Raw genomic sequence first — 26,894 nt, 5'->3', positions numbered from 1 at the left:
GCCTGGAACACGGCACATTTTTGGCCTCTATCCAACATATTCTAATTTACAGTGACAGTCAAATTGTCCGCCCGTCACCCAGGACGACCTACTTTTTTACTTAACTGTTAATGTGTTCTCGTCCTGAAATGCATTAACTACTTTACAATGGATGTAAAACAAGCACCAATCAATCAATTTTATACCAAAATGTCACCAACACCAACAAGTAGTGCTGAATAACATTTTCATTTTATGGAAATAAAGTTGTTGGTTTTATTTTAATGCATGTTATATTGATATTGGTTGAGGAATTACGTTAGGCTGTCATTTTCAACTGTTCTAACTGAAATCGAAAATCGAAAAAAAAATTATTTCAAAAGTACATTTCCCATACTAGAGGAAACAAGTATCCTCATTGGTTCGTTTTCTGTAACTATATATTTTGTAAACTTTACACTGACCAACGTATAAAATGGTTGAAATAAACTAAACAAAATCCTTATCATTCTGTGAATTACATGTACCTGCTGTCTTCCTTTTGTGTCCATAAAGAATAACACTATCGTCTATATTGCCATTCTTGTTGTAATATTGTTGAAATGCAGACAGCGAGGAAGGTAATGACAAAGTCCTGATATCTTGTTTTCGCCGACTATTAAAGAAGGAAGTATCAAAATAATCGCCTTTTTTACTTGTGTGGATTTTTTTTCCTGGCTCCAATTTCCTTGTTTCTTTAGTCAACGTTACATTTTGTACAATGTCCTTTCTAAATATTGTTTCATTGACTATGAACTCTGCCTACAGTGAAAAATCGTGATATAAAAAACAATGAGATGTGATTGACTGTCTTATAGATAAAGATGAAACAAAATACTTGAAGATCTGAACTTTTTGAAGGCTAAAATATGCTCTTTATAAAACTGTACAGGAATAAACATTTAATATTAATTGTTATTTTAAAATAATCATTGACAACAGAGTCAAAAATATAGTATGATTATTAACATATTAATAGAAAGTACTGATTAGTCCAATAATGAAATATGGTTTAACAATCAAATATTATTTTTTCTTCTTTTATGAGCATTTTTTAGCGTTTTTTTGTGAATGAAATTATCATCAGATAAAAATCAGAAAAATACAATCTTAGGAACATTGATGTATTGTTCCTTACGTAATGTCTTGTGGCAAATATTCCCTGCATGTTCAGGAAAAACACATGAAAACGTCGTAGGCAGCGTAAAGTGCGTCGTCCGGGATGAAGGGCTAGAAACCGTGACTGGCACTTGAGAATGAGGGGATGTTTGATAAGAGCAGAAATTTGGCACGTATGTACCTCTAAAAAAATGAAAACAACACGTTAAAACTTTCATGCGTCCGAAGCGCTTTTCTGGATTTACCTTCATCAGGAACGCTCAAAGCAGAATATTTGAAAGCCAAGGATGTATAAAAACCAAAACAATTGAAGAGCTATATAACCAAACGGACCAAAAAAAAAATAGACAAATCCATCTAAGGTCAACTTTGCCTGAGGGGGTTAACACCTTAGTTTCTTTATAATTTCAAAATTCAAAATGTGTGTTAAATGTTCTTTAACGCACAGAAATCGTGTCATTTTCTCAAAATGATGTATATGAAAAATATTTTTGTTAATTTGGTGCGTCCGAAGCTTTTCTGGATCAACCATCGCCAGGAACGCTTAAATTTAAAAATTTGAAAGCCACAGATGTATAAGTACTTAAAAACGTGAGGAGCTATAGAACCAAAAGCGACATGAAAAAATCGAAATCCATTTAAGGTCAATTTTGTCTGAGGGAATTCGAATCTTTGTTGGGTTTAACATGCCTATTCAAACCAGACGTGACTGTGTATATAAACATCCCACATAGCCAAATGGACATCAATTTCTGCTTACAACTGGCTATATAAAAATAAGTAGATGTGGTATGATTACCAATGAGATAACTAACCACCAAAGACCAACAGACAAGAATGTGAACAATTATAGGTCACCGTACAGCCTTCAGCAATGAGCAAATTCGATACCGTTTAGGGTCCTACATAGGGTATTAAATTCTCTGGAATGACAAAATGTGAAACAATTCAAGAGAAGAAACCAACGGCCTGATTTCTATACCCCTATCACTCCTGAGGTGACCATCTAAGGAAGAGCTAATTTTGTCACAAAAAGATCAGTTTCACAGAATAAAAATGTATAATGTACAACAAAATGTATATGCAGTATGAAAAAAAAAACATTTATACGTTACGCAATTGCATGTTCACACTCTTCATTCGTAGAGATGTTCTTCTAACGCAATTATTCCTAAATTGTGTTATGAAGAAGAACGATTGAAATCGACACTACACATGCTTTGCGGTCGCTATCTATAACTGGTTGAACGATACGATGAGGTTGTGTTTTAACTCTGCGGTCGCCAGACCAGCATAGAAAAAGGGATGCTTTCTTTTTGCTGTTAAATTTTTTTTAATCTCCAATAGAGATTTAATTCGTTGTCATTAAATAAAAAACAGAAAATGTTCATATGAAATAAATAAAATGGTGAATTATGTATGAAAAATGTATTATCCTGGATTTCTCCGCTCCCAGCAATTAGATCCATGCTGTAGAGGGAGGCTGTTCGGGATGTATAAATACAGAGCAACATCCGGTGCAATCGAGACATCAAAGCTGATGCTCTTAGTTTGAAGTGTTACGCATTCTTAATAGCCTATTAGTCCTGCAGATCGGTGACAAAATTGTGGGTTTGTTGATAAAAGCACCAAACTTGGCATGGCAGTAGTGTTGGGTGTTTCAAAAAATATTAACTATAAATCCACCTTAAAAATTAAATATGGCGGTTTTTTCCAAGATGGCCGCCACAAATATCAAAATAAACAAATATCCCTTACATTGGTTTAAATTTGTTATGTGAGTAGTGCCGGGTGCTTAGAACAATATAAGCTACGAATCCAACTTGAAATTTCAATATGGCGGCTTTTTCCAAGATGGCCGCCATAAGATATCAAAATTCCCTTATTGAAGGATACAAAGTGTTTTGTTTTGACGTACCTTCAGTAAAACTAAGAGCATTATACTACCAAGTGTATGCCACATTTTATCAAACATCAAAAGATTTGTGAGTAAAGTATAGAAAATCGTAACTACGGGAACATTCTTGCAGAACAGTAGTCTACACAGAGGTATTACGTATAGACACTGGTATTTAAGCTAGACTTAACTAGAACGTATTCTTCTCTGTGATCAACTGGAAGAGGACATAGTAATGATCTAAAAAATACAGTAATATCAGGCTTGCCAGGCCATTAACAAGGCAGGTGTTTGCTTCTTCTGTTTAGTGATTAGTTTGGTTTTGCAATTAAACAACAGAAACAAACTGTATGTTATGACAACGATATTTGAAAAAGCTGCACATGCAGGTAGTTCAAAAATACATGGTGTAGGCAAAAGTCATTCAAAGGAACTTCTGTTTTATTTTTCTATTCTTTTTTAACATTACATTCAACTTAACCAAATCCATCTCTTAGTGTAAATAGGCCTTCTTCTGGATGCTAGAAACAGGAAAGGAGGTACTAAATGAAAAAATGTACAGTTAACGTTTGTCGTTTATGAATAATCCCGTTATAAATTTATCTACAGTACTAGAAGATTCCATTAATGAAACATTCAACATTGAATATGTGGTTCCTACCGCGAAACTTGGTGGTTTTACAACAGCAGCCGTGGACAATATTGACAACATCAAGCGTTGAACTACGGTTAAAGAATCGTTACATAGTACGACAATTTCAATATTTCAGCATTTTCTTAGTCTAACTTGGCAAATTCGTCATAACTTTTGCTTTGAAATAAATGCATTTCCCTTATTATCCGTGGTACTTCAATCAATATATTATGTGCCAGCACAATTGTTCGTATTATTGCTATAACTTACTATATATTTTACTATAGAATAAGATATCCTTAATACTAACCAAATATAACCATGCGTTTCATACTTTCATCTAATAATAACCGTTTAGCGGACATGCACTCTGCCAATTGTCTAACCAGAAATACATGTATGCCAACCTGGTTTAATAAGTCAAAAAGTGCATCCTTACATGGTATAAATAAGTTAACAAAATGATAAAACAGATGGCGTGAAGCAGATGATAATGAAAGCATTAAATATGTCTGGACAGCATGCCACATATGTACAGTTAAGACAAATGGACATCCGCCTTTGTGTATCAGTCCACATTGACCAATGTTTCAAGAAAAGATCAAATCTGTCACAACGATTCGACATTCCATGAATAAAATCTAGCAATGTGTTAATTTTTTCGGGGACATGTATCAATTATCACTTGCGATCAATCGTTTTTTTTTTTTTTTTTTTTGCTCTTGCAGAGGAACTGGGCAAACATATTTCGAGCAGAACAAAGAATAGTTTTGTTTTAGGTATTCGTATAGAAAACATATTACTTAATGAACAACAGATTCTTTTTAGAGGCTCTCATGCATCATGAACAAGACATTTCCATGAGGTTACAGTAGGTGTACTTCTCATTCTTATGCAAAGATCCTGACATAATTTTTACTGAGGAACGAGACCCTAGTGAGAGCTATGTAACATTCAAAGAATGGAGTAATTAGAGGGAAATTGACAGTCAACTTAACCACAACTGGTCTGTAACATTAAAGATTGAACTGGACATTTTGGTGTGAGATCATTTGAAGAATGTTCCTTCTGTTCCTTCTAAGTGTATAAAGATTCCATTATAATACTGATTATTCATTGGTTCTTTCCATTTCTCAATCTAAATTATGGCTTCTAGTGTATCCGTGTTCGATAGTATGCCATTTAACTATACAGTTTAAGTGTTGCAAACGTTTTTGAAAATGATAAATGTAGATCAAGCCCATTTACACACACGTCACAAGAGAAGATGGGGCAATCAAAATGACCATCAATATCGCACAACTACAGAATTTATTAATGTTTTGTCCAGAAATGGCCATAATAATTAACAAGTTTGAATCCAGCTTTGAAATAATATAACGTGATCAGGTAATCCACATTATGTTCTACAACAGAAACGGTTTAAAAGCAAAAACACAACATTATCAAAGCATGTGAAAGCTTTAGGCGGATGAATATTTCGGCCTTTTAACTAGAGTGCTACTTTGAGTGAATGCGGATAGCATATACCCTATTGGACGTTTATCACAAAGGTATCAGCATTTTGTAATCATCTAATAAAATGTGGTTGACATATATGAAACGGATGTCAAGGTAGATGAAAATGCGCGAGGACAATGACGTTATGTATACGTTCCTGTTTAAAATGTGGTGGGGAGTGAGGCAAAGACTAAATGGGAAATGAAGAAACATTTTGAAAATTGCTGTGAAAATATGTTGTAGTTTAGATATTTTAAAAAATATGGAGAAGGTACTTAAGCACTCAACAATCATTCGTAAAACAAAACCAGATAAGAACATGAAGAAAATACGCAAAAAAAGACAAACAGCAGTCAAGAAACCACTACACAAAAATCTAAAAATTTAGCAACACCTGCCCCAATATCTAGGTGCCCTTGTTTAAATAAATAGATGAGTCATATCCAGTAATTAGGCATATATCATATAATGGTAGATTTATAAATGTCTTTTTTCTAACCCTTAGAATCACAAAATTCAAAACGTAAAAACCATTGGTACATACAAATTATCTAAACTTTGACCAAATGTGAATGTCTGAAATGAAATAAGGTTTTCCATGCCTGTTCGATGGATAAACAAGACTTTCACTGGTTGACCAACACAGACATTGAAAAAAGAGCAAATAACACAACATTGAAAGCATAAACAACACGAGTTCCTTTTCATCAAAACTAGGGGTCAACGCAGATGTTCCGGAAGGGTGTGTAGTTTCTGGCCGACTGGTAGCACTCGTGATGTTACTCATTGCAAGTAGAAATCGGTGATTATTCGTATTTATTGATAATCTTGGTGTTACCACAATCGAGGAAAAACAAAGTATTGTGGCAAGGAGAAGTGGAACATATAAATTATCATTTGTGACTCAGATGGTACTTAACGGTCAAACAAATTCTGATGGCGTCCTGAAAACGTTCGAATGTTTCCATTTATGGGATCTTTGATTAAATTGTCCTGCAAGCATCACCCATATATCATGGAAACGAAATCACTAGAATCAAAGTGCAATTCGATAGAAAAAATAACTATCAAAGCATTGTCATAATTTTGTTCATTTTCACTTTTTGGCGGCCATTATGAAAGTTTCCGCCATTTTGAAAAAAAACCGAACAGTCTAATATAACGTCATGACTTGCTAGAAACTTTGGGTTCCTTTTTAGATGTTTTTAAAAGATTTGGTTTGAATATTATTTGCTTTAACTTATACACGCTTGTGAAATTTGGCCTGATTGGCAGACATCTTGAAAATGGCCGCCATATTGGATTTTTCAGAGTGGGTCCATAGCTTAAATTGACTACCAAATATATATCTACAATTTTGCAAAGTTTCATACTTTTATCATCAAACCCACAATTCTTCTAAAAATATGCACCGATCAGCTGGACTATATCTGTGAACCTAATTCTTCACTAATTCATTCTTCGATGAGATTCCATATTTCCCCCTTTATCCAAGTAGATTTATATATGCATTCTGAACAGGGACTTACATAATATGATGACCTACTAGATATAAATTTTGGTTAGCTTGTGTTTTTATTATATAAAAATGTTAACCTAGACTTCTCCGGTTAAACAGAAGACCTATGCTGGGAGAATCGACCGTATGGCTCTGCGAAAAATATAACAGAAATATCCAGGACAGAATGTTCTCTCCTCCTTTGGGGCGCAAATTGTAAATAAAACCTATTTATTGTTGCTGTTTGGACGCTAAATTTGATGCTCTTTTTTAAGATTGGCCATGCTCTCTTCGGGCTGAACATGGAGGCTATCTGTTAAATAGCAAAATTTCTCCCCTAACCAAAATATCCTATTTAAAAAAACAGACGGAATATAATACCAAGGGGACATCCAAAACTCATTAATCGAAAGAAACTGACAATGCCATGGCAACACTGAAAGACGACGGAAGGACAAACAAGTACACTCAACAACACACATCAAGAAATGAGCTGGCAAATTAACAGCAAACCGGTTTTTTTTTTGAATTGTGAAAGTAACCATTGTTTAACTTAATAAGAGTGCAATGTAGTGTGATATGAAATCCCTTTTGTCATCAGTAACAAGCGGATTGGTTGAACGGTTCATAATTTATTGCACGGAATCGACATCAGTGCCATTTTCCAATCTTTCAAGGATCATAACACCTGAATGACATACATCAAAATCGTCAATATTGAACTTGACCTCCAGTTTGTCATTATAAGCAAACTATTAGAATTTAAAAGAATTGGTTGAATGTTTCACCACACCAGTTATTGCACATAAACGACATAAAGTGCCATTTCCAATCAATCAAGGACAATAACTCCTAAACAGCATAAGTGAAACCGTCTCTTGACATCCATTCTGTCATCAGTAAGCAGTGGTTGAACACATCATAGAGGTTATTGCACGGAAACAACTGGAATCACGACAAATAATTTTAACGGGGAAGAGTGAAATACCTTGAACTTTTCCGTTCGGAATAAACACATTTTTTAATATTAATGATCTGCTTTCAGTGTTCAGCATGTACCAGCTGCAAGAATAACAACAAATAAAAAGCAGAAAATGTTTTATGTTGAAGACTACTTTTTCATTTTGGATAGTTCCGATTTAAGAGCTAGTTACATATTTATGTTTACATACCGCCTTGGTATCCTTACCTTCTGTATTTGTAGTAAGTGTTTCAGTGGATGTGACATATGTACGTCAACTGAAATAAATCACAATTCTTGTCACAATAATGGGTATTTACTTAATCGAACTCTAACCGTTAGATATGCAAAATGTACTTTTGTATGATCTCATCGTTTACATGTCAAATATGTGAGCTATTAAAGCGAAACGATTTTTTTACTGAAACATAATACTTTGAACAATTCGTCATAGACAAAATAACGAACAATACAAAAGATGTTTTCTATCACATTTCGTTACCCGCTTAAAAAAATACTTTTTTTTCACTACCTACCTGTGATTAAAAAATTGAAGATCCACAAGATGACAAATATACAGAGTAATTGTTTCCAACATTTAAGTCGTGTTCTTTTCATTCTTCCTGTAAAAGAATAGTTTCTGTCACTCTAAAACTTATTGTACCAATGTTGTCATATCTCTAATTTAAAAAGACTGCCGTTCGACATATTCATGAGCCTATATACAAAAGTAAATCAATTTCGTATAAAAATATACACTCTATTATTAATTATTATTTAATTCACATATTTCATATAAATGTATTATCATAATATCGTTCATGGAATCAGGTCGATAAAGTATCTGTCTCAAATAAACTTACATAATTTGGATAATTTGTATGAAGTTTCATAATGTAAAAAGTTTAATCACAAAAATACTGAACTCCGAGGAAAATTCAAAACGGAAAGTCCCTAATAAATGGCAAAATCAAAAGCACAAACACATCAAACGAAAGGACGACAATGTAACATTGAAGAAAATTATGATTCGTAAAAATGCAGTATTTATCAATAGTTTTACATTTTAAATTATGTAAGATCTAAATGTTTCTATTATACTATAATACTTCAATTCATCTCCAAGTTTTTACTTATTGATCATGTGTTGATTGTAAGCTTGAATAATAAAAGCTTTCATGTAAATTATTTAAAAGTTTAGAAGGATAAAACTACGAATTGTGAAGTTTAACCGACTTATTTGCTGTACGTGTTTATTAAAAAAATATTAAACATTTTACAACAAAACATGGGGAGTCAATTGTTACCTGAATAACTATAATTTCAGAAGAAACGTAATCTTTTGTTTAAAATCTCAGGGTCAGTGTTGTCAAATGAAGGAGTTCTCTTAAAAAGGGAGTCGAACAAGGAACAAGGACTAGGTGCGTGTATGACCATAGAAGAAAACTGAATTTTGTGATAAACGAAAATACATTTTATTCTGATCTCAAGGCAAGTGGCATTGGAATTGCACCTGCAAACACCATTGAATATCGATAAACAAATAAGTATCATACAGTGGCAAATATAACATGCGTATTCAAACAAGAAGAAACAACGTAAACACAACCTTTGAGTTGTTCTTGAAGGTTGAAGTGACATAAACGCTCTATAACGTTGTTTCTAGCCATGAAAAAAACGTCAAATTATTCTGTTATTGCAAATCTACCGGTTAAAGACCAAACAGCCTATTCAGTTCTACCAGTGATTTTTCCTTAAAATTTTGTGTGAAGGTATTTCATGATTTGAGGAACAAAATATGATAAACAAATTGGGGGTCACCGACTTAGTTTTGTCACTATAGCAACCTCAGTTTCGTGTTTTCCCTAATATTAACATGATATTTGCTTGTTATTTAAACTCTCAAAAAATCCCATTATATCGAACCTACAAGCATAATTCTTGTTTCATGTTAAACAGTAGATTTGTGTCTATCAAATACAGGTTCAAGAGTTTAAGACTCTTATTGTTTTGATTTTAAAACATATGATTTATTTCATTCCCGCCAAAAATAAAACACAAGAATGAAAACGTTTCAAGTATTACAAAAATATCTACCAGTGATTTTTTCATAAAAATTTCAAGAAGGAAAGTGCCATATGTACTCTTCAAAATAAAGCAAAAAAATGTATATGTCACCGACCTTTCAAAAAAGTTATGATTAATTTTCATGTTTTTTTCTCGTTCGCTTTGAAGAGTTGTCTTTCTTCAGAACATTGAATCTGACGTCATAGTACAAGTTTTCCTTGCTGGCGCACTATTTGAAAAAAATTGCAAATTGGACGTTTGAAACCCACATTTAAATTTTCAAGAATCAAAAATAACAACTATATTAACCTACTTTATTATCCGGTTATACAAGAGATCACATGTATGTATCAGTAACAGATCTCATGATGATGTTGCCGCACAAAATTAACCTTCAGAAACACCATCCGTCGTAATGAAAAAAATATTCGAAATAACCTTTTTACGACGCTTTAGAAAGGAAAGTCTGTTTTTGTCCTCTCCCTCTCATTAGCAAAATCATTGAAAACAAAAAGAGAAATGAAAGTTCACACTGGTTAACTTACAGACTATTTGACTATATTAAACTAGATGTTTGGGTTTTTTTGTCGAGTCAATTTCAGACCTTTGCCCTAGCGCACTCTTTCGCTACTGTTGACAGACGGACAGACATTAGCACGGACGGACTTCTTTATACCATTATGTGTCCCGACTAAGACGAGCGTATACAAATTATTCCATCTAGTTTGTGGATTCATTATTTCTGAATATTCAAAATATAAGAAAATTAAAATTATAGGTATAATATATGAATTAAAGTTCGTGATCCTAAAATGTTTTACATCCATTCAACCTATGATAAAATACGATCCCCGTTATTACTAACTCACGTGTTTTGAATAAACGAGAGAGTAAATACAAAATACAAATAAGTTTTTAATGCAAAAAATAATTTAGAATCTAAGAAATAATTTTCCGTTGAAAACTACAAAGTATTTCTCAAAACAGGATGAAATATTATGAATCTAAATAGCTCATTTTGGAAATTTAAACAAAGACAAAGTATGTATAGATTGCCGGCATTGAAAATCGAAATTTGTTTTCAATCTTTCCGGTCATTGTATCTTTTTGAAAGTGAGAAATTTTATGTTGGATCTTATTCTTGAAGCAATTGTTTTTGTCATAAGTTAAATTTACAACAAGTTTAGTTTTAAAAACCGTAAATTTTGATTTTAATTCACATTAACTGAGTATATTAATTTCTTATATTTTTTGCCTTAAGCTTCTGTGAGATCAGGCGAAATCTTTATCATTTCTCCTTGAAACAATTTGAAATGAAACAAATGACAAAAGACAATGAACCTTTATCATTTTTATTTTTACTATAAGATTTTGTCAATTATAAAGCAGTATAGATAAAATTTAACTTCATTGCAAGATCACCATTATTTTACGAAAATCTTAAAGAAATAAGTTAATCTCAACATGCATACGTTGCCAGTATATCGAAACTTCTAGAAAGTATTGTTTATCGGCCTAACCTTCTGAAAACTCAATTTTGAAAATCACATATTTTAAAAGTTAAAATTCTAAGCGTAAGTCATATAAATTTACCAGTGTAAAGTTACACGGCGTACGAGATTTGCGCCGATTTAAAAAAAAATTCGATCTTTAATTTGCTCCGATTTTATTCTTTCATTAGCGCCTATTTTATTTTTTTTATCACTAGCCCCGATACTATATTTGCTATACGAGTATATACATGTACATGTAGTAAACCTAGAATGTATATTGCATGGTAATATATGGATATAAACAGTGTTCCCTTATGTTTAAGATAATTTTGGTCATATTCACGGCCGACACTCGGCTAACCGAGAGATTGGTCGGTTAATCTATATTGAGTATGCGGCTATATGGGCGGTTGGTCTGTTAATCGGGTCGGTTATACGTCTGTTAAGAGTAAAACGCACAATTTAAATGTTCAACTCTGTTAAATATACAGATTTTTGGCATATTATAAGAACCAAATAAAAAAAAGAAAGGTGACTGACAAAATGATATCTATCATAGAACATTTTCCACATGTAAAAACATTTCATAGTCTGCGCAAACTTCAGTAAAACTAAAAGGCGTCGCGCAAGTATGTGGTATTTATGCTTATACGCATAGCAATTGTTTTAATAAAAGGCGAAACAAACAATTTTAGATATCATTTAAAGGACACAAAATAGTACTTTGGTTCTAAAAAATAAATTGACATTAGTAAATATTTCATAATTGTAATATAACGTGAGTAATACCACGTTTTAATGACTATTAGGGGAATAAAGTCTGTTAATGGGTTGGACAATTAAAATTGTGTCAGTTAAGAGTTATTTAGCCACGACAATAGTTTTGCTACCTTTATAATTTCCCATTAAAAAAGTTAAGAATGAGATGTACTTGAGTAAATAAAAATGACAATACGGTGCAACAGTATCCTTGTAGTAAGGCCATTTTTATTTTGACTTTCTTTGCTATTTATTGAAAGGTGTGTCACTGTAATATAGCGTGATATGGATTGGCCGCTGGAATATGCATGAATTTATTATTAATGTTTTCAATCAGCCTTGATTTTTGTGTCTGTTCAAAGAAGCACGTTCAAAAATCCGACTGAAAGTGTCTGTCTTATACAACACCGGGTACATATAACGTGTTGTCGTTCTCATATGGACATGATATTTGCAACTGGACGTTAAACTCTAATTCGTCAGCATCATCCAATTGGTTCTTTTGTTCTATTACTTAATCATATGTTGTTTACAAAACATTCTAAAGAAGTAAATGGAAAGCAGCGAATGCAGCTACATTTGATTATCTTAAGTTTTAATTCATTTTATTCAGTTTAGTTCCTTTCTATATATACATAAGTGCAGAGGAGAACTGCAGTTGTGCGCTTGTAAAATTCTAGCATTTATCACCAATTTGAGTACATCGCAATCCGTTACTGTTTCAACCACCCCCTCCCCTGAAATTTTGTTTTGTTTGCACTTTACAATATTTACTGAGCTATCAGATTCAGCGGTTGACAGGAGGCCAATGTTTATCGGACTCCAGTCTCAAATAACATATAACGTGATATACAGTAAAAAAAATTGCAAAGCATCTATATAGACATCTTCGCTAGCCAAGGGTTACGATCCACTTCCCTCTTCTCCAGCCAAGGGTTACGATCCACTTCCCTCCTCTCCAGCCAAGGGTTACGATCCACTTCCCTCCTCTTCAGGAGAGGAGGGAAGTGAATCGTAACCCTTGGCTAGCGAAGATGCTATATAGATATCGTTGTCTATACTATTAATTTAAAAATAAGGAGATGTGGAATAAATGCCAAAATTGTTTTAACAATCATCTTGGAGGGTCTAAATAGTAAAAAGGGGTGTTTCATGCCTGTATTCTTAAACAATTGTTATTTTTCTCTCTTTTTTAGCAATGCATCACTCTCTACTATCCTTATCTATTATTCTATATTCTGCGTCTCCATCCAGATTCTCGTGTATACCATGAGGGTCCGGATGAGGGGTGTTGTTTATTTCTGTATTCTTTAAATTGTTATGTCACTTTTCTCTACATTTATTTTTCTCATTATTTTTTCTCTATTCTTTAAATTTTAGCATCCCAATATATTTTACTTACTGATGTTTAGTTACATTACGACGTTTATCTCTGATATAAGAAGCAGATGTGGTATGATTGCCAATGAGACAACTCTCCACAAGAGACAAAAATGACACAGAAATTAACAACTATAGGTCACCGTACGGCCTTCAACAATGAGCAAAGCCCATACCGCATAGTCAGCTATGAAAGGCCCCGAAATGACAATGTAAAACAATTCAAACGAGAAAACTAACGGACTTTATATATAAAATAAAATGAACGAAAAACAAATATGTAACACATAAACAAACGACAACCACTGATTTACAGGCTCCTGACTTGGGACAGGCACAAACATACATAATGTGGCGGGGTTAAACATGTTAGCGGGATCCCAACCCTCCCCTAACCTGGGACGGTGGTATAACAGTACAACATAAGAACGAACTATAAAAATGATGTATATACTGGTTACCAATGTAGATGACAAATTGGTGTCATTCGTAACAACGAAACAGAATTCACATGATATATGCGACCATTCTTGAATGAAATTAATATTACTTTAATATTACACTTTTCGAAACCATTTTTATCAATTTCCAATTTCCATTGTCTAAATTTATGTTTCATTGTTCATGTGTTGTTTCTGTATATTTTAGCCACTCGTCTTGAGCCTACCCATTTGATCCGATAACTCCCCATAATGCAATCAAATTATATTTTCATTGCCATTCATTACTCTTAACAGACCAAATAACAGACCGGGTTTTATACATCCGACCCATTAACAGACCAGGTTTTTAATAAAAATTGATTAATATCACCAAAATACAGATTTTCGTGTAGATTTTTCACACAATGATATTAATATGGTTAACAAACATAATGCCTGTCTTTTTTCGATGTTCAAAATATTGCATGCAAGTAATTTTAGCCAAGTTGTCATTTTGTGTACATTTTGTGCGTGTAAAATGTGTAAAAATTTATTGATGAGTAACCCGCCTTTTCATTTTATTGATTGTTTATCGGAGCTAGAAAAAAAATAATTACACCACTGGATTCAGTACATTGGATTGTTTTGTCAGACATGAATATTTTTTATGACAAAAATATATTTAAAAAGTTATACAATGAAATATACTGAACTTGCAAGTATTTTCTCGATAACACCTGATTAACAGACTTTAGCCAACCCAATTAACAGACCAACCGCCGATATAGCCGCATACTCAATATAGATTAACCGACCAATCTCTCGGTTAGCCGAGTGTCGGCCGTGATATTGTTCGAGAACTTCGTTTTGACACGAGAAAGAAAAGATGGACTTCGTTGTTGGCAAGTACAAATATAGAAAAGATGAAATGACAAGAAAGGAATATATCATGCACCAGATGTGTGGCATATAAATTCTCGACAAGATGATAATTCATTGTACTAGTATTACATTTTTATGGATTTTATTGTTGTGCTTTGAAATGCTGTAAATAGAATTTTACTCCGTGATTTTAGTGGATGTAAACAGAGTGCACAAATATCTTTTAAATTGACTTATCCTGCTCGAAATTCTACTCCCACCTCCCCTTTGTGAGCAGGGGACAACAGTTATATACATGTTGTAATTGACAATTCATAACATATGTACAACTGGCTAACGGAAGAGGTTTATATGATAAATAAAAAAATAACTTTCACCTATAATTTACCTGTATACAATCGGCGCAAATGAAAGACAAAATCGGCGCAAGTGAAAGAAAAAAAGTGAAATGCAGATCGGTGCGAATGCAAAAAGCCGAGTTCAAAATTTTTATTTTTATTATTATTTCTATTAGAAGGGAAGTTACAGATAGTGTAGTATCTTTTGTGTCCATTTGTGCTTAATTTCCACTAGGTATCAGCGCGACGCTTAATTCCACTTTTCCTGGAAGACGTAGTTTTAAGCGTACACTATGTTGGAATCCGTGAAAAACGCGAAATAGGACGTTATAATTAAGAAATAATTCATGGGGGCTTGAATATATCGTGATTTTACCACGGGTTGGCCCTTTATGACAAATATTTTACCCTGAGCGATAGCGAGGGGTAAAATATAGGCATAAAGGGACAACCCGTGGTAAAATCACGATATATTCAAGCCCCCATGAATTATTTCGATTCTAATAGGACAAATACGGCAATTGTTTTGGATCGAAGCGCTCTAGATGAAGGCATTATTTGCCGTTCCCATAAATAAACGCACTATTAAATTGACGTAAAAGACCGGAGCAAATTGAATAAATGACATGCTCAAACTATTTACAATAACATATTTAGATAGGTTTGGATGAATCTAAATGATAATTGTACATGTCTTATATGTATACCAAAAATGGCTTAAATAACACATTTTAGCATCGTTTGTTTACGTTTCCTTGTTGTGATGATTTTCGGTTTCACAAGCGTGTTTTTTCCCGTAAAATGCTTATATTCTTACGTCATCGTTCTATGACGTCGGGTAGCTCATTCATAAAAAAGCATATGACGCGGGAGTACGATCGGAACAGCCCAAACAATATATTCATATTTTACCACGGGTGTGTACTCAAGGCGTTTGAAGAACGTCATGTTAGAACAACATTTCTATAACGTTCAGAAAATATGAATGCAAAGGTCCTCATCAAAAGCTGTAACGTTTAACGTAATCTTTCCAACCTCGTGTGGATGCGCATTTACCCAAGTGGATTGATTGATTGTTGGTTGCTTTACGTCCAGTGGTACCCAAGTGGACACCCTTTCGGCAAGAGTTTTACTGCATAGCTCATCACTTAAACTATGTAGCTGTTATTCTAATGAAGTTTTATTTGATATTTACGTGCAAGTGCACAAGTTTTACCCGACGCAATAATCACCTAAGAGTCATTTAATTGTATGCTCCACTCAATTAAAAACATAAATGTAAATCCTTGCTAAATCAAACAAGAGGCTCTTAAGAGTCCGAATCGGTCACCTGGTAAGGATATGCCGTTTTGATATTAATCTTACCTTTATTGTAATCAGTTATGTTATTTTCGTAGATCTAATATTGTTGATTATGTTTGCAGTGCATAGTTTATACCTAACTTTTATAGTTCTCGAGATAATTGACAAAAACGCCAAAATTAGTCAAAAATCATCATTCAAGGGTAAGAACTCTTTATTGAGTCATCCAATGGTTTCAGCAATATTGACATTTTGTAGAACTTGTATAGCTGATCGTTGTTGCTATTTACCATAACTCTTTAAGGAGCTATCCCGTGAATTGTTTTTGTCACATTGTGTTTGTGCAGCCCCTGTATTGCTGAACATTTTTGCTGTTTACAGTTTTTATCCATGTTATTTTAATATATTAGGCAAAAACATAAAAATTCGACCGGCAACAATCGTCATTAAAGGATAATTCCTTAAGGAGTTATCACATGATTTCGATCAAATATGCATTTTTGTCGATCTCGTATTGCTGATAATTTTTGTCATAACAGTTTCTATCTATCTATAATAATTCTTAGGATAAATGGCAAAAACTTGAAAAAAATAGCCAAAAGTTGTCATTAAATGGCAATTAACTCCTTTAGGACTGATCTGATAATTATGGTGAACTAGGAAGTTTTATCATTTTTGCACCTGTCAGATTTCCTCTTTTGATGATTTTCAAAATAGAAGACAATTAATGCATTTTATCTTAATGTTCTATTTTAAACCCAAGCGGCCATTTTTGTTGAAAGATCGGGGAAAAGAAAAAAAAACCAAACAAACTCCATACTAGATACCATAAGGATCATTAACCGTAAGTTTGGTTGAAACTTGCTTAGTAATTTCAGAGAAGATATTTGCAAAATTTTACGACGAACGCCATTTGAAGGCAATAGCTCATTAGGCCTTATGACCAGATGAGATAAGAAAACGTTTTATATAAAAAAAATTAAAGAACCTTAGTGAGCGCGCTCACATACCCCACGTCCCAACATTGTCACTGGAGAAATAAAATAACTGTAAGAAAAAAAAATTGTATAAGAAAAAAAAAATTGAATCATTATTTCCTGTCGATATGCACATCTACATAGTATGTCCTTATTATCTACAAAGTTTCATGAAATTCTGTTGTGTGGGTTCAGAGGAGTTGCGATGACAAACTGTTGCAGAGGTATATTGAAGCAAATAAGTTCAAAGGGGCGTAACTCCTAGAAAAAAAATTGAATCGTAATTTCCTGTCGATATGCACATCTACGTAGTATGTCCTTATTATCTGAAAAGGTATCATGAAATTCTATTGTGTGGTTTGAGAGGAGTTGCGATGACAAAAGGTTGCAGTAGTATATTGGGCAAATAAGTTCAAAGGGGCGTAACTCCTAGAAAAAAAATTGAATCGTAATTTCCTGTCGATATGCACATCTACGTAGTATGTCCTTATTATCTGAAAAGGTATCATGAAATTCTATTGTGTGGTTTGAGAGGAGTTGCGATGACAAAAGGTTGCAGTAGTATATTGGGCAAATAAGTTCAAAGGGGCGTAACTCCTAGAAAAAAAATTGAATCGTAATTTCCTGTCGATATGCACATCTACGTAGTATGTCCTTATTATCTGAAAAGGTATCATGAAATTCTATTGTGTGGTTTGAGAGGAGTTGCGATGACAAAAGGTTGCAGTAGTATATTGGGCAAATAAGTTCAAAGGGACGTAACTCCTGGAAAAAAAATTGAATCGTAATTTCCTGTCGATATGCACATCTACGTAGTATGGCCTTATTATCTACAAAGTTTCATGAAATTTTGTTGTGTGGTTTCAGAGGAGTTGAGATGACAAACTGTTGCAGTAGTACATTAAAGTAAATAAGTTCAAAGGGGTGTAACTCCTAGAAAAAAAATTGAATCATAATTTCCTGTCGATATGCACATCTACCTAGTATGTCCTTATTATCTACAAAGTTTCATGAAATTCTGTTGTGTGGTTTCAGAGGAGTTGCGATGACAAACTGTTGCAGAGGTATATTGAAGCAAATAAGTTCAAAGAAGCGTAACTCCTGGAAAAAAAATTGAATCGTAATTTCCTGTCGATATGCACATCTACGTAGTATGTCCTTATTATCTACAAAGTTTTATGAAATTTTGTTGTGTGGTTTCAGAGGAGTTGAGATGACAAACTGTTGCAGTAGTACATTACAGTAAATAAGTTCAAAGGGGCGTAACTCCTAGAAAAAAAATTGAATCGTAATTTCCTGTCGATATGCACAACTATATAGTATGTCCTTATTATCTAAAAAGGTTTCGTTAAATTCTGTTGTGTAGTTTGAGAGGATTTGCGATGACAAGAAACAGGACTGACGGACTGACGGACGGACAGACAGACGGACGGACAGACGGACAGACGGACGGACGGACGGGTCAAAAACATTATACCCTCCGCAACTCGTTGCGTGGGGTATAATAAACTATATATATAGTTACTATACAGAGAAATTAAAGACTGTTCATATCTTATTTTTTTCAACTCCAACGAGTGATTTGAGTATAGAAAAAATGCGCAGGGACTAGGTGGACAGGATGTATAAATACGCAGCCACGTCCGGTTGGAATGGAGACGTTAAATTGGATTCCTCCTGCAGGGCGAACACTTTGGTGGGGGTCCATAGGTGGCCAGTTGCAGGGAAAGTTATTGATTGTCCCTTTGGTATCTTGTATCTCTTTTTCTACCGATGACACTCAGTTATTGATTGTCCCTTTGTTATCTTGTAAATCTTTTTCTACCGATGACACTCAGTTATTGATTGTCCCTCTGGTATCTTGTATCTCTTTTTCTACCGATGACACTCAGTTATTGATTGTCCCTTTGGTATCTTGTATCTCTTTTTCTACCGATGACACTCAGTTATTGATTGTCCCTTTGGTATCTTGTATCTCTTTTTCTACCGATGACACTCAGTTATTGATTGCTATATGATGGTTTGCATTATTCTAGGACTAATGGAGACTCCGTCTATTCATCTCCTTGTTTGTCTGTAATTACAGCTTATTGATCAAAACGTTGCATTGAAAAAACTTTCTTATACAAATTATCAAATAGACAAAAGATGAAACGATATAATATTTTATTTATAATATTTTTATATTGAGTACTCAATCCGTTCTTTGTTCAAATTCGGTTACACTGCAGATAATAGAAGTTTGTTATGAGTATTTGCCAATGAATAATTGGAAGAAAAATGGCTTTTTATGAAACTTTGGAATAAATCTTGCTTCTAGGGTAGGTATTAAATTCAAAACAGACATGGAGCAAACTGGTATCTGCTAACGTATCTTATGCATTGCCAAATATTTTGTTTTCTAGAATGAAGTTTCTACTGCCTGTGTCGATTTAAAATATTAAAAAATAACACTTACCTTTTAGTATTGGATTTAATATAATAAAAGAAAATAGTTCCAATGTCCCCGCGTTGCTCATATTCTATCTATCTAAGGGCAATAACAAAAAAAACTTCTTTTTTTCTTTAAAACTTCTTACAAATATCTTAGAGAAATGATTCTTAGGCTTGAGAGCAAATACAATGCAATTTCCAATATAATTAATATTTCCAAGGGCCTTAACTCTTTTAAAAATGTTTGATCGGCACTGATTTTCGAACTTGTCCGAGACATTGCTTATATAAACCATTGATATAAACTTGATAAAAATCTGGAAAAAAATGTACACATGAGAGTTCTTACAATGCAATTGTCCATATAATTGATATTTCCAAGGGCATAACTCTTAAAAATATTCTAAAAGCTAATTATTATTTCACTATTTCACTTCATATTATAATTTTTTTTATATCTCGCAGCTAATGCCCCTTTAAAGCAGTATGTTTGATATTATACTGTATTCTTATCCTTCAATGTCATAAGGAGAAAATATTGAAAGAAAAAAAAATACATAAAAAAAAAATGGAAACGGGGAATTCAAAGAGACAACAACCCGACTAAAGAGAACCAGAGGCTCCCAAGAGCCTGTGCCGCTCACCTGTATCTACTGTGCTTTTGGAAATCATGTAAAATAAGGTCAAAATCATAATAAATAGTATTAGATACCCTAATAATGATTGAGGCCAAGTTTGGTTTAATTTGGCCCAGTAGTTAAATTAAAAGCAGGTCGTCCCATCGTAGTCTTACAATAGTTACTGAAGACCCCTTATCATTATTTAAATTAGTTTTCAAGTTGTGTCCATTTGAAATTGTTTTTTTACAATTTTCCCATAGACTTCTATAGTAAACTCCTATGTTCTATTTTTAGCCATGGCGGCCATGTTGGTTGGATGGCAGGGTCATCTGATAAATTTTTCAATCAGGATACCCTATTGAAAATTGTGGCTAAGTTTAATTCTATTTGGCCCAGTAGATTAAGTGGAGAAGATTTTTGTAAAAGATTACAAAAATTTAAGAAAAATTGTTAAAAATTGACTATAAAGGGCAATAGTTCCTTAAGGAGTCAATTGACAATTTGGTCATATTGACTTATTTGTAGATCTTACTTTACTGAACATTCTTGCTGTTTACAGTTTATCTCTATCTATAATAATATTGAAGATAATAACCAAAAACTGCAAAATTTTCTTAAAATTACCAATTCAGGGGCAGCAACCCAACAACGGGTTGTCTAATTTGTCTGAAAATTTCAGGGCAGATAGATCTTTACCTGATGCTTTTGTTTCAGAGATATAAGCCAAAAATCTACATTTTACTCCTATGTTCTATTTTTAGCCATGGCGGCCATCTTGGTTGGTGGGCAGGGTCTTCGGATAATTTTTTTAAACTAGATACCCTAAGGATGATTTAGGCCAAGTTTGGTTCAATTTGGCACAGTAGTTTCAGAGGAGAATATTTTTATAAAAGTTAACGGACGACGACGGACGACGGACGCCAAGTGATGGGAAAAACTCACTTGACCCTTTGGGTCAGGTGAGCTAAAAAAAACAGACCAATGCCCCCAATGGGTTTTCAACACAGCAAGAAAATTCCGCGCCCGGAGGCGGGCTTCAGCTGGCCCCTAGACAATAATGTTTACTAGTTCAGCGAAAATGGACGTCACACTAAACTCCGAAACATATGAATGAACCAAAATAAAAACAAAACAAAACATACAAGACTAACAAAAGCAGTTTCCTGACTTGGGACAGGCGCAAAAATGCGGCGGGGTTAAACATGTTTTGTGAGATCTCAACCCTTCCCGTATACCTCTAGACAATGTGGAATAAACAAACACACAACAATACACACAGTAATGTATTTATAAGTGAATTACTAAAGATTGAAAAGTTGACTGTTCTATTGCATTACAACAATGTAGCCGTGTTTATATATCTAAGTGTATAGTGTAATTTGTAATTTATAAGCCTAATTCCTTAAAGTCTTTCTTTATATATATATATCTCAGTATGCTTATATTATAATATTGGCTGCGCTTAAATAACTTATTAAAAGAAGAAGAAAAAACGCGCAGAATAACTCGAATTCCATTCACGAATTAATGTTCAATGAGTTTCTAATAGTCGTAAGCATATTTCAGTTTACCTAACCTTTATTTCGACAACACAGTTTCTGATGTGAAAAAGGAGATCCGAGGTATACGTCAATAAGACAGCAACAATCGTAGTCTCCTTTATTGTATGGCGTTTGTATAACTCAGTTAATATGTTAAGTTTGTGCATGTTCACACTATATAGACTTCATTGAAAGGGGTGTGTTCCTTATACAAAAAACGGCTACAACAGAGTTGTGAGGAAGAACGAATGAAATCGACTCTACATATGTTTTACGGTCACTATCACAAATTGATTGACCGATACGATGTGTCGTTGTCTCAACTCACTTGCGATAGGTTTTCGCGGTCTTAGATCTTTAGATACCAGTAGAGTCGTCTGATCTGTAATTTTACCGAGTGTGACATTTTGACCGAGTGTGAATTCGCATGGTGGGTGATGCATTAATTACAGGAGACGCTTAACCTGTCGACAAACTCGATCCTGCTTTATTTGGAGTTTACGCGATTGCCTCAGTCTTTGTTTGTTACCTTGATTTGTCTCTTCCTAATTGATTTACGAGATTTGAACATCGGTAAACTACTGTCACCTTAATTCATCACTTGGGTTGTGGTGTTGATGTACCCCGCGTATAATATTATCGATTAATCTACACAATGAATAAATAAAATTAAACGGACCTTTGTTCTTGTAAAAAGTGGCAATAACTCGTTGTTACGCTGTCTTATAAAAAAGTAGGCTAACACAATTTGTCACAATACAGAATAGAGAATAATGGGTTGAAAAATATAAAGTACAGAGAATAAATGACACAATATATAAAGAACAGAGAAAAACAGAAAAATGATATAAAAAAATAAAGAATATGGAAATGATTATAAGATTGAACCCCCTCCCCAATCTGGATTCATACATATATCATTACATGTATATATTTTGAATTTCAATGAAACCTATAATTATTGCCCTAAGGAAAACACTTCTCAAACGTTTTACTCTTTTTTAATATTACAGGTGAGAATTTATTTTAGATAACCCGGATCACAGGAAGAATGAAGCATTTGGAACATTCATCTGCAACATTATAGATCATTATAGCAATGTTGAAGAAATGGGCAGTCCTTTTCACTATAGTAAATCAGTGACAAGTTCTAGTATAGAAAGAAGCAACAGACATGTCATAAACACTGAACATATATATACAACTACTATCTGGTGAACTGTAGAGACATGAGCTGATTTTGTGAGGACACCATAGCAATATATTGATTTTTATTTCACATTTGAACATTGGAATTTATTTTAAATAAAATATATGTAATTCATCCTGTTTGCCAAATCTTCACTCAAACAAGGATACATTTAACAACACCATCAAATCAATGCAATGTAATTTGCTTTAAAACTATTTATTATCATCTAGTAAATCTAGTTTGGTACGTACATATATACATTCCCCCAAAAAATTCTAGACCTCACCTGACTCTACTATGGTTTAGGAAACCATGCAAAAATAGATAAAAATCATAACAGATACCCAAATAAGGATTGAGGCCAAATTTGGTTAAATATTGGCCCCGTAATTTAATAAAAAAATCCGTGTGGCCATCTTGACCAGTAAATCGGCAACAAAGTAGCAACATTTCATCAGCACCTCATAAGGAACATTTATGCCATGTTTGGTTTCATTCCATTCAGTGGTTCTCTAAAAGAAGGCATTTGTATGTATTTCCCTTAGGGTCCTATGTTAAACTGAGTCGCCCGCTGGTGGCTATCTTGGATGATGGATCGGCTTTAAAGTAACAACACTATGTCAGTACCTCTTAAGGAACATTCATGCCATGTTTGGTTTCATTCCATTCAGTTGTTCTCTAAAAGAAGACATTTGTATGTATTTCCCATAGGGTCCTATGTTAAGCTAGGTCCCCCGCTGGTGGCCATCTTGGTGATGGATCGGCTTCAAAGTTACAGCACTTAGTCAGCACCTCATATGGAACATTCATGCCATGTTCGCGGTTCCATTCCATTCAGTGGTTCTCCAAAAGAAGACATTTGTATGTATTTCCCATAGGTTCCTATGTTAAACTAAGTCCCCCGCTTGCGGCCATCTTGTATGATTGATCGGCTTCAAAGTAACAACACTTGGTCGGCACTTCATAAGGAACATTTATGCCATGTTTGGTTTCATTCAATTCAGTGGTTCTCTAAAAGAAGACATTTGTATGTATTTCCCATAGGGTCCTATGTTAAACTCAGTCCCCCGCTGGCGGCCATCTTGGATGATGGATTGGTTTCAAAGTAACAACACTTGGTCAGCATCTCATAAGGCACATTCATACCTTGTTTGGTTCCATTCCATTCAGTGGTTCTCTAAAAGAAGTTCAAATTGTAAAAAGTTAACGACGACGACTGACGACGGACGCCAAGACGAAGTGATGCCTGGAGCTAAAAAAGAAGATGTGGTATGATTGCCAATGAAACAACTCTCCACAAGAGACTTATTGATACAGAAATTAACAGCTATAGGTCACCATATGGCCTTCAACAATGAACAAAGCTCATACCGCATAGACAGCTATGTATATAATTATGCTTGCAAGCATAGCCCAGGCCCCCCTTTTGTGGGAAAAATTTGGTTGATTATATAGGGAATCACTGAAGCATGACTAGAGCGGGCCCCCCCCCCCCCTTTAGGTCAGTCAGCCCCCCCCCCCCCCCCTTATGAAAAGTTCTCGATCCGCTACTGGCAAACTGGTAAGAGAAAAGTAAATTTATCCTACATGTTTATACATGATATAGCTACAAAATATCATTATAAATGACCTGAACGAATGTGCAAGTGAGATATTTAAATGACTTGGTATCTAATAGACGTTAGGAAAGTCGATACGATTTTGGCGCTGATGTTAAATACCAATACTACTATAGGCTATAGTCACTGGTGTTAAACTGATAATCGTAACTGGAATTACGACGATCCCAATATGGCGACGGCAGAAATAGGTATAATCTTTTCAGTCATTTTTCTCAAATGTAGCCCGTTGTTGTCAAAAGTTACATGCATGATTTCATACTAGTGATCGATGAAGATTAAGATCGTTGCCTTCCATCCATCGGGATGGGTTTTGCTCCTTGTTGAGGGCTATGCGGTGACCTTTATATGCCAACATTTACGCCATTTGGTCTCTGGGGGATAGATGTCTACTTTGGCAATCATACATTGTACTACTTCCCTTATTTTATATCATGTTTCTAGAATTAGAGAAATGTGTAGCTTAAAATTCTAATAAAAGAACTGGAGATTTGTGTACTTGACAATTAGAAAAATAACAGTATGAAACAAAAGCGTATTCAATTTGATTATCTTTATTTTTTATTTTTGTCTAGAAATGTCACTTTAATTTAATGCTGAAAAGGGACTACCTAAAAAAAACTTGTTAAAATATGTGAATTATTTATTCTTATTCACATTCACTACTGGACAAAAAAACAACTGTCCATACCAGTAACAGTCGTTCTAAGACTGATAATGTTTGTTAAAGTTGTAACAGTTGTTAAATTTCACTGCTGCAGTTATTTTGTAACTGTCCCAACTTTAAAAGTGTTTGTCTAAAACATAAATCGACTGCAACAACGCTAGAAATAACTGTCACAGTCATTAAAGGACTGATACAACTATTTCAAAGTTGTAACAGTTGATTTACATCTGTCCCAACTCGAAAAACGTTGCAACAGTCATAAATAAACTGATTAAACGCCTAAAAGGTTGTCACAGTCATAATAAGACTGCTGCAACCATTTGAAAGTTGTAACACTTATTTAATAACTGTCCCAACACGGAAAACGTTGAAACAGTCATAAATAAACTGTTTAAACGCTGAAAAGGTTGTAACAGTAAAAATATGATTGCTACAACCATTACATAGTCATAGCTAATTTATAAGTGAAGCAGCTTCCAAACATTGATCGTCATTAAGACTTAAAAGTCACGGATACAAAATTTCTGACAGTCAGGGATAGGTTAAATTATTTGTAAAACAATTTTACCGTGTGCAATATAAGGTTGTGACAAAGAGACACAACTATCAAACCCATTTAATACATTAATTTTAGATAGAAATTGATTTAAAAAAAAAATATTTTGAAATATTTGCCACTGAACATTTTGGTATTCCCCGCTTATTTAGTGAATGAGCTAAATATATATAATTATTAACACTCCCTCGCCTATCATCTCATCGAACAAAATCGGAACCAGCACTAAATACCTGCAATTTCACACAGGACGGTTTTATTCGCATTTAAAACTAACCAAATGTATCTTTAACTGTATTAACAGTTGACAATTTTCATTTCAATATTATCTAAATAAAAACTTTTTAATTTTTTAAAATTAGTTAGGTGTGAAATCATTCATGCATACAAGGTTGTCTTCAATACCCGTAGTTTTACGAATCACATTACTTCATCATAACGGTCAATATACACGATATACTGTAAACACAGCGGGGAACTCCGAATATACACCCTTGTCAAACTTATCCCCATATTAAACTGCTTAATTTTTTCCCCGAGGGTTTATTTCACACACTTATTTTGAGCTTTTATTTCTGGCTACATTTTTTTTCTTGCAAAATTATAAATATTGCCGTATTAACCATTTTGATTTCTATACATATAAAAAAAATCAAAGCTATGATGAACATTTAACGCATCTTTTGCAGCTATGGAAAAACAAAAATAATCTTAAATCTATCTAAATTTAATTTATTTTACTGTATTTTATTTTTGAATAGTTCAATATTGACTCGACTTTGTACTGTATATTGTAACGAGTGGTCTATTTGAAGTTCAAATGTCCTTGATAAATAGCACTTCGGCATTCATTCATGATTGATTGAGGTAAAAATATTATCACTCGAGATCATTCATATTTTCACCGGATTTTTCTCAACCAATTTACCAAAAGTATTTATAAACAGATGGGCGTACTGTACAAGACCGACAAAATAACTAGCGCCAGTGAAAGTTGAAATGTTCAAAACAAGAAAACT

At 33.8% G+C, this 26,894-nt stretch overlaps 1 protein-coding gene and 1 pseudogene across 1 annotated transcript in view; both read right to left on the bottom strand.

Annotated features, from left to right (window-relative positions):
* The window catches only part of LOC127704203 (alpha-1,3-mannosyl-glycoprotein 4-beta-N-acetylglucosaminyltransferase C-like), a 111,206-nt pseudogene that overhangs the window by 39,065 nt on the left and 45,247 nt on the right, over positions 1-26,894 (bottom strand).
* Positions 1-26,894, bottom strand: part of LOC127704196 (alpha-1,6-mannosyl-glycoprotein 4-beta-N-acetylglucosaminyltransferase-like) — a 49,006-nt gene that overhangs the window by 3,035 nt on the left and 19,077 nt on the right. Inside the window, exons 2-4 of the mRNA XM_052208132.1 lie at positions 8,164-8,250; positions 7,856-7,905; positions 507-780 (exon numbers count right to left, since the gene is read on the bottom strand). Of these exons, the coding sequence (XP_052064092.1) occupies positions 507-780; positions 7,856-7,905; positions 8,164-8,250 (411 nt within the window). The remainder of the gene's footprint in view (positions 1-506; positions 781-7,855; positions 7,906-8,163; positions 8,251-26,894) is intronic.

Source organism: Mytilus californianus, unplaced genomic scaffold (genome assembly GCF_021869535.1).
Source record: "Mytilus californianus isolate M0D057914Y unplaced genomic scaffold, xbMytCali1.0.p SCAF_6, whole genome shotgun sequence".
Classification (NCBI taxonomy): domain Eukaryota; kingdom Metazoa; phylum Mollusca; class Bivalvia; order Mytilida; family Mytilidae; genus Mytilus; species Mytilus californianus.
This window is presented reverse-complemented; position numbering and strand designations above follow the sequence as displayed.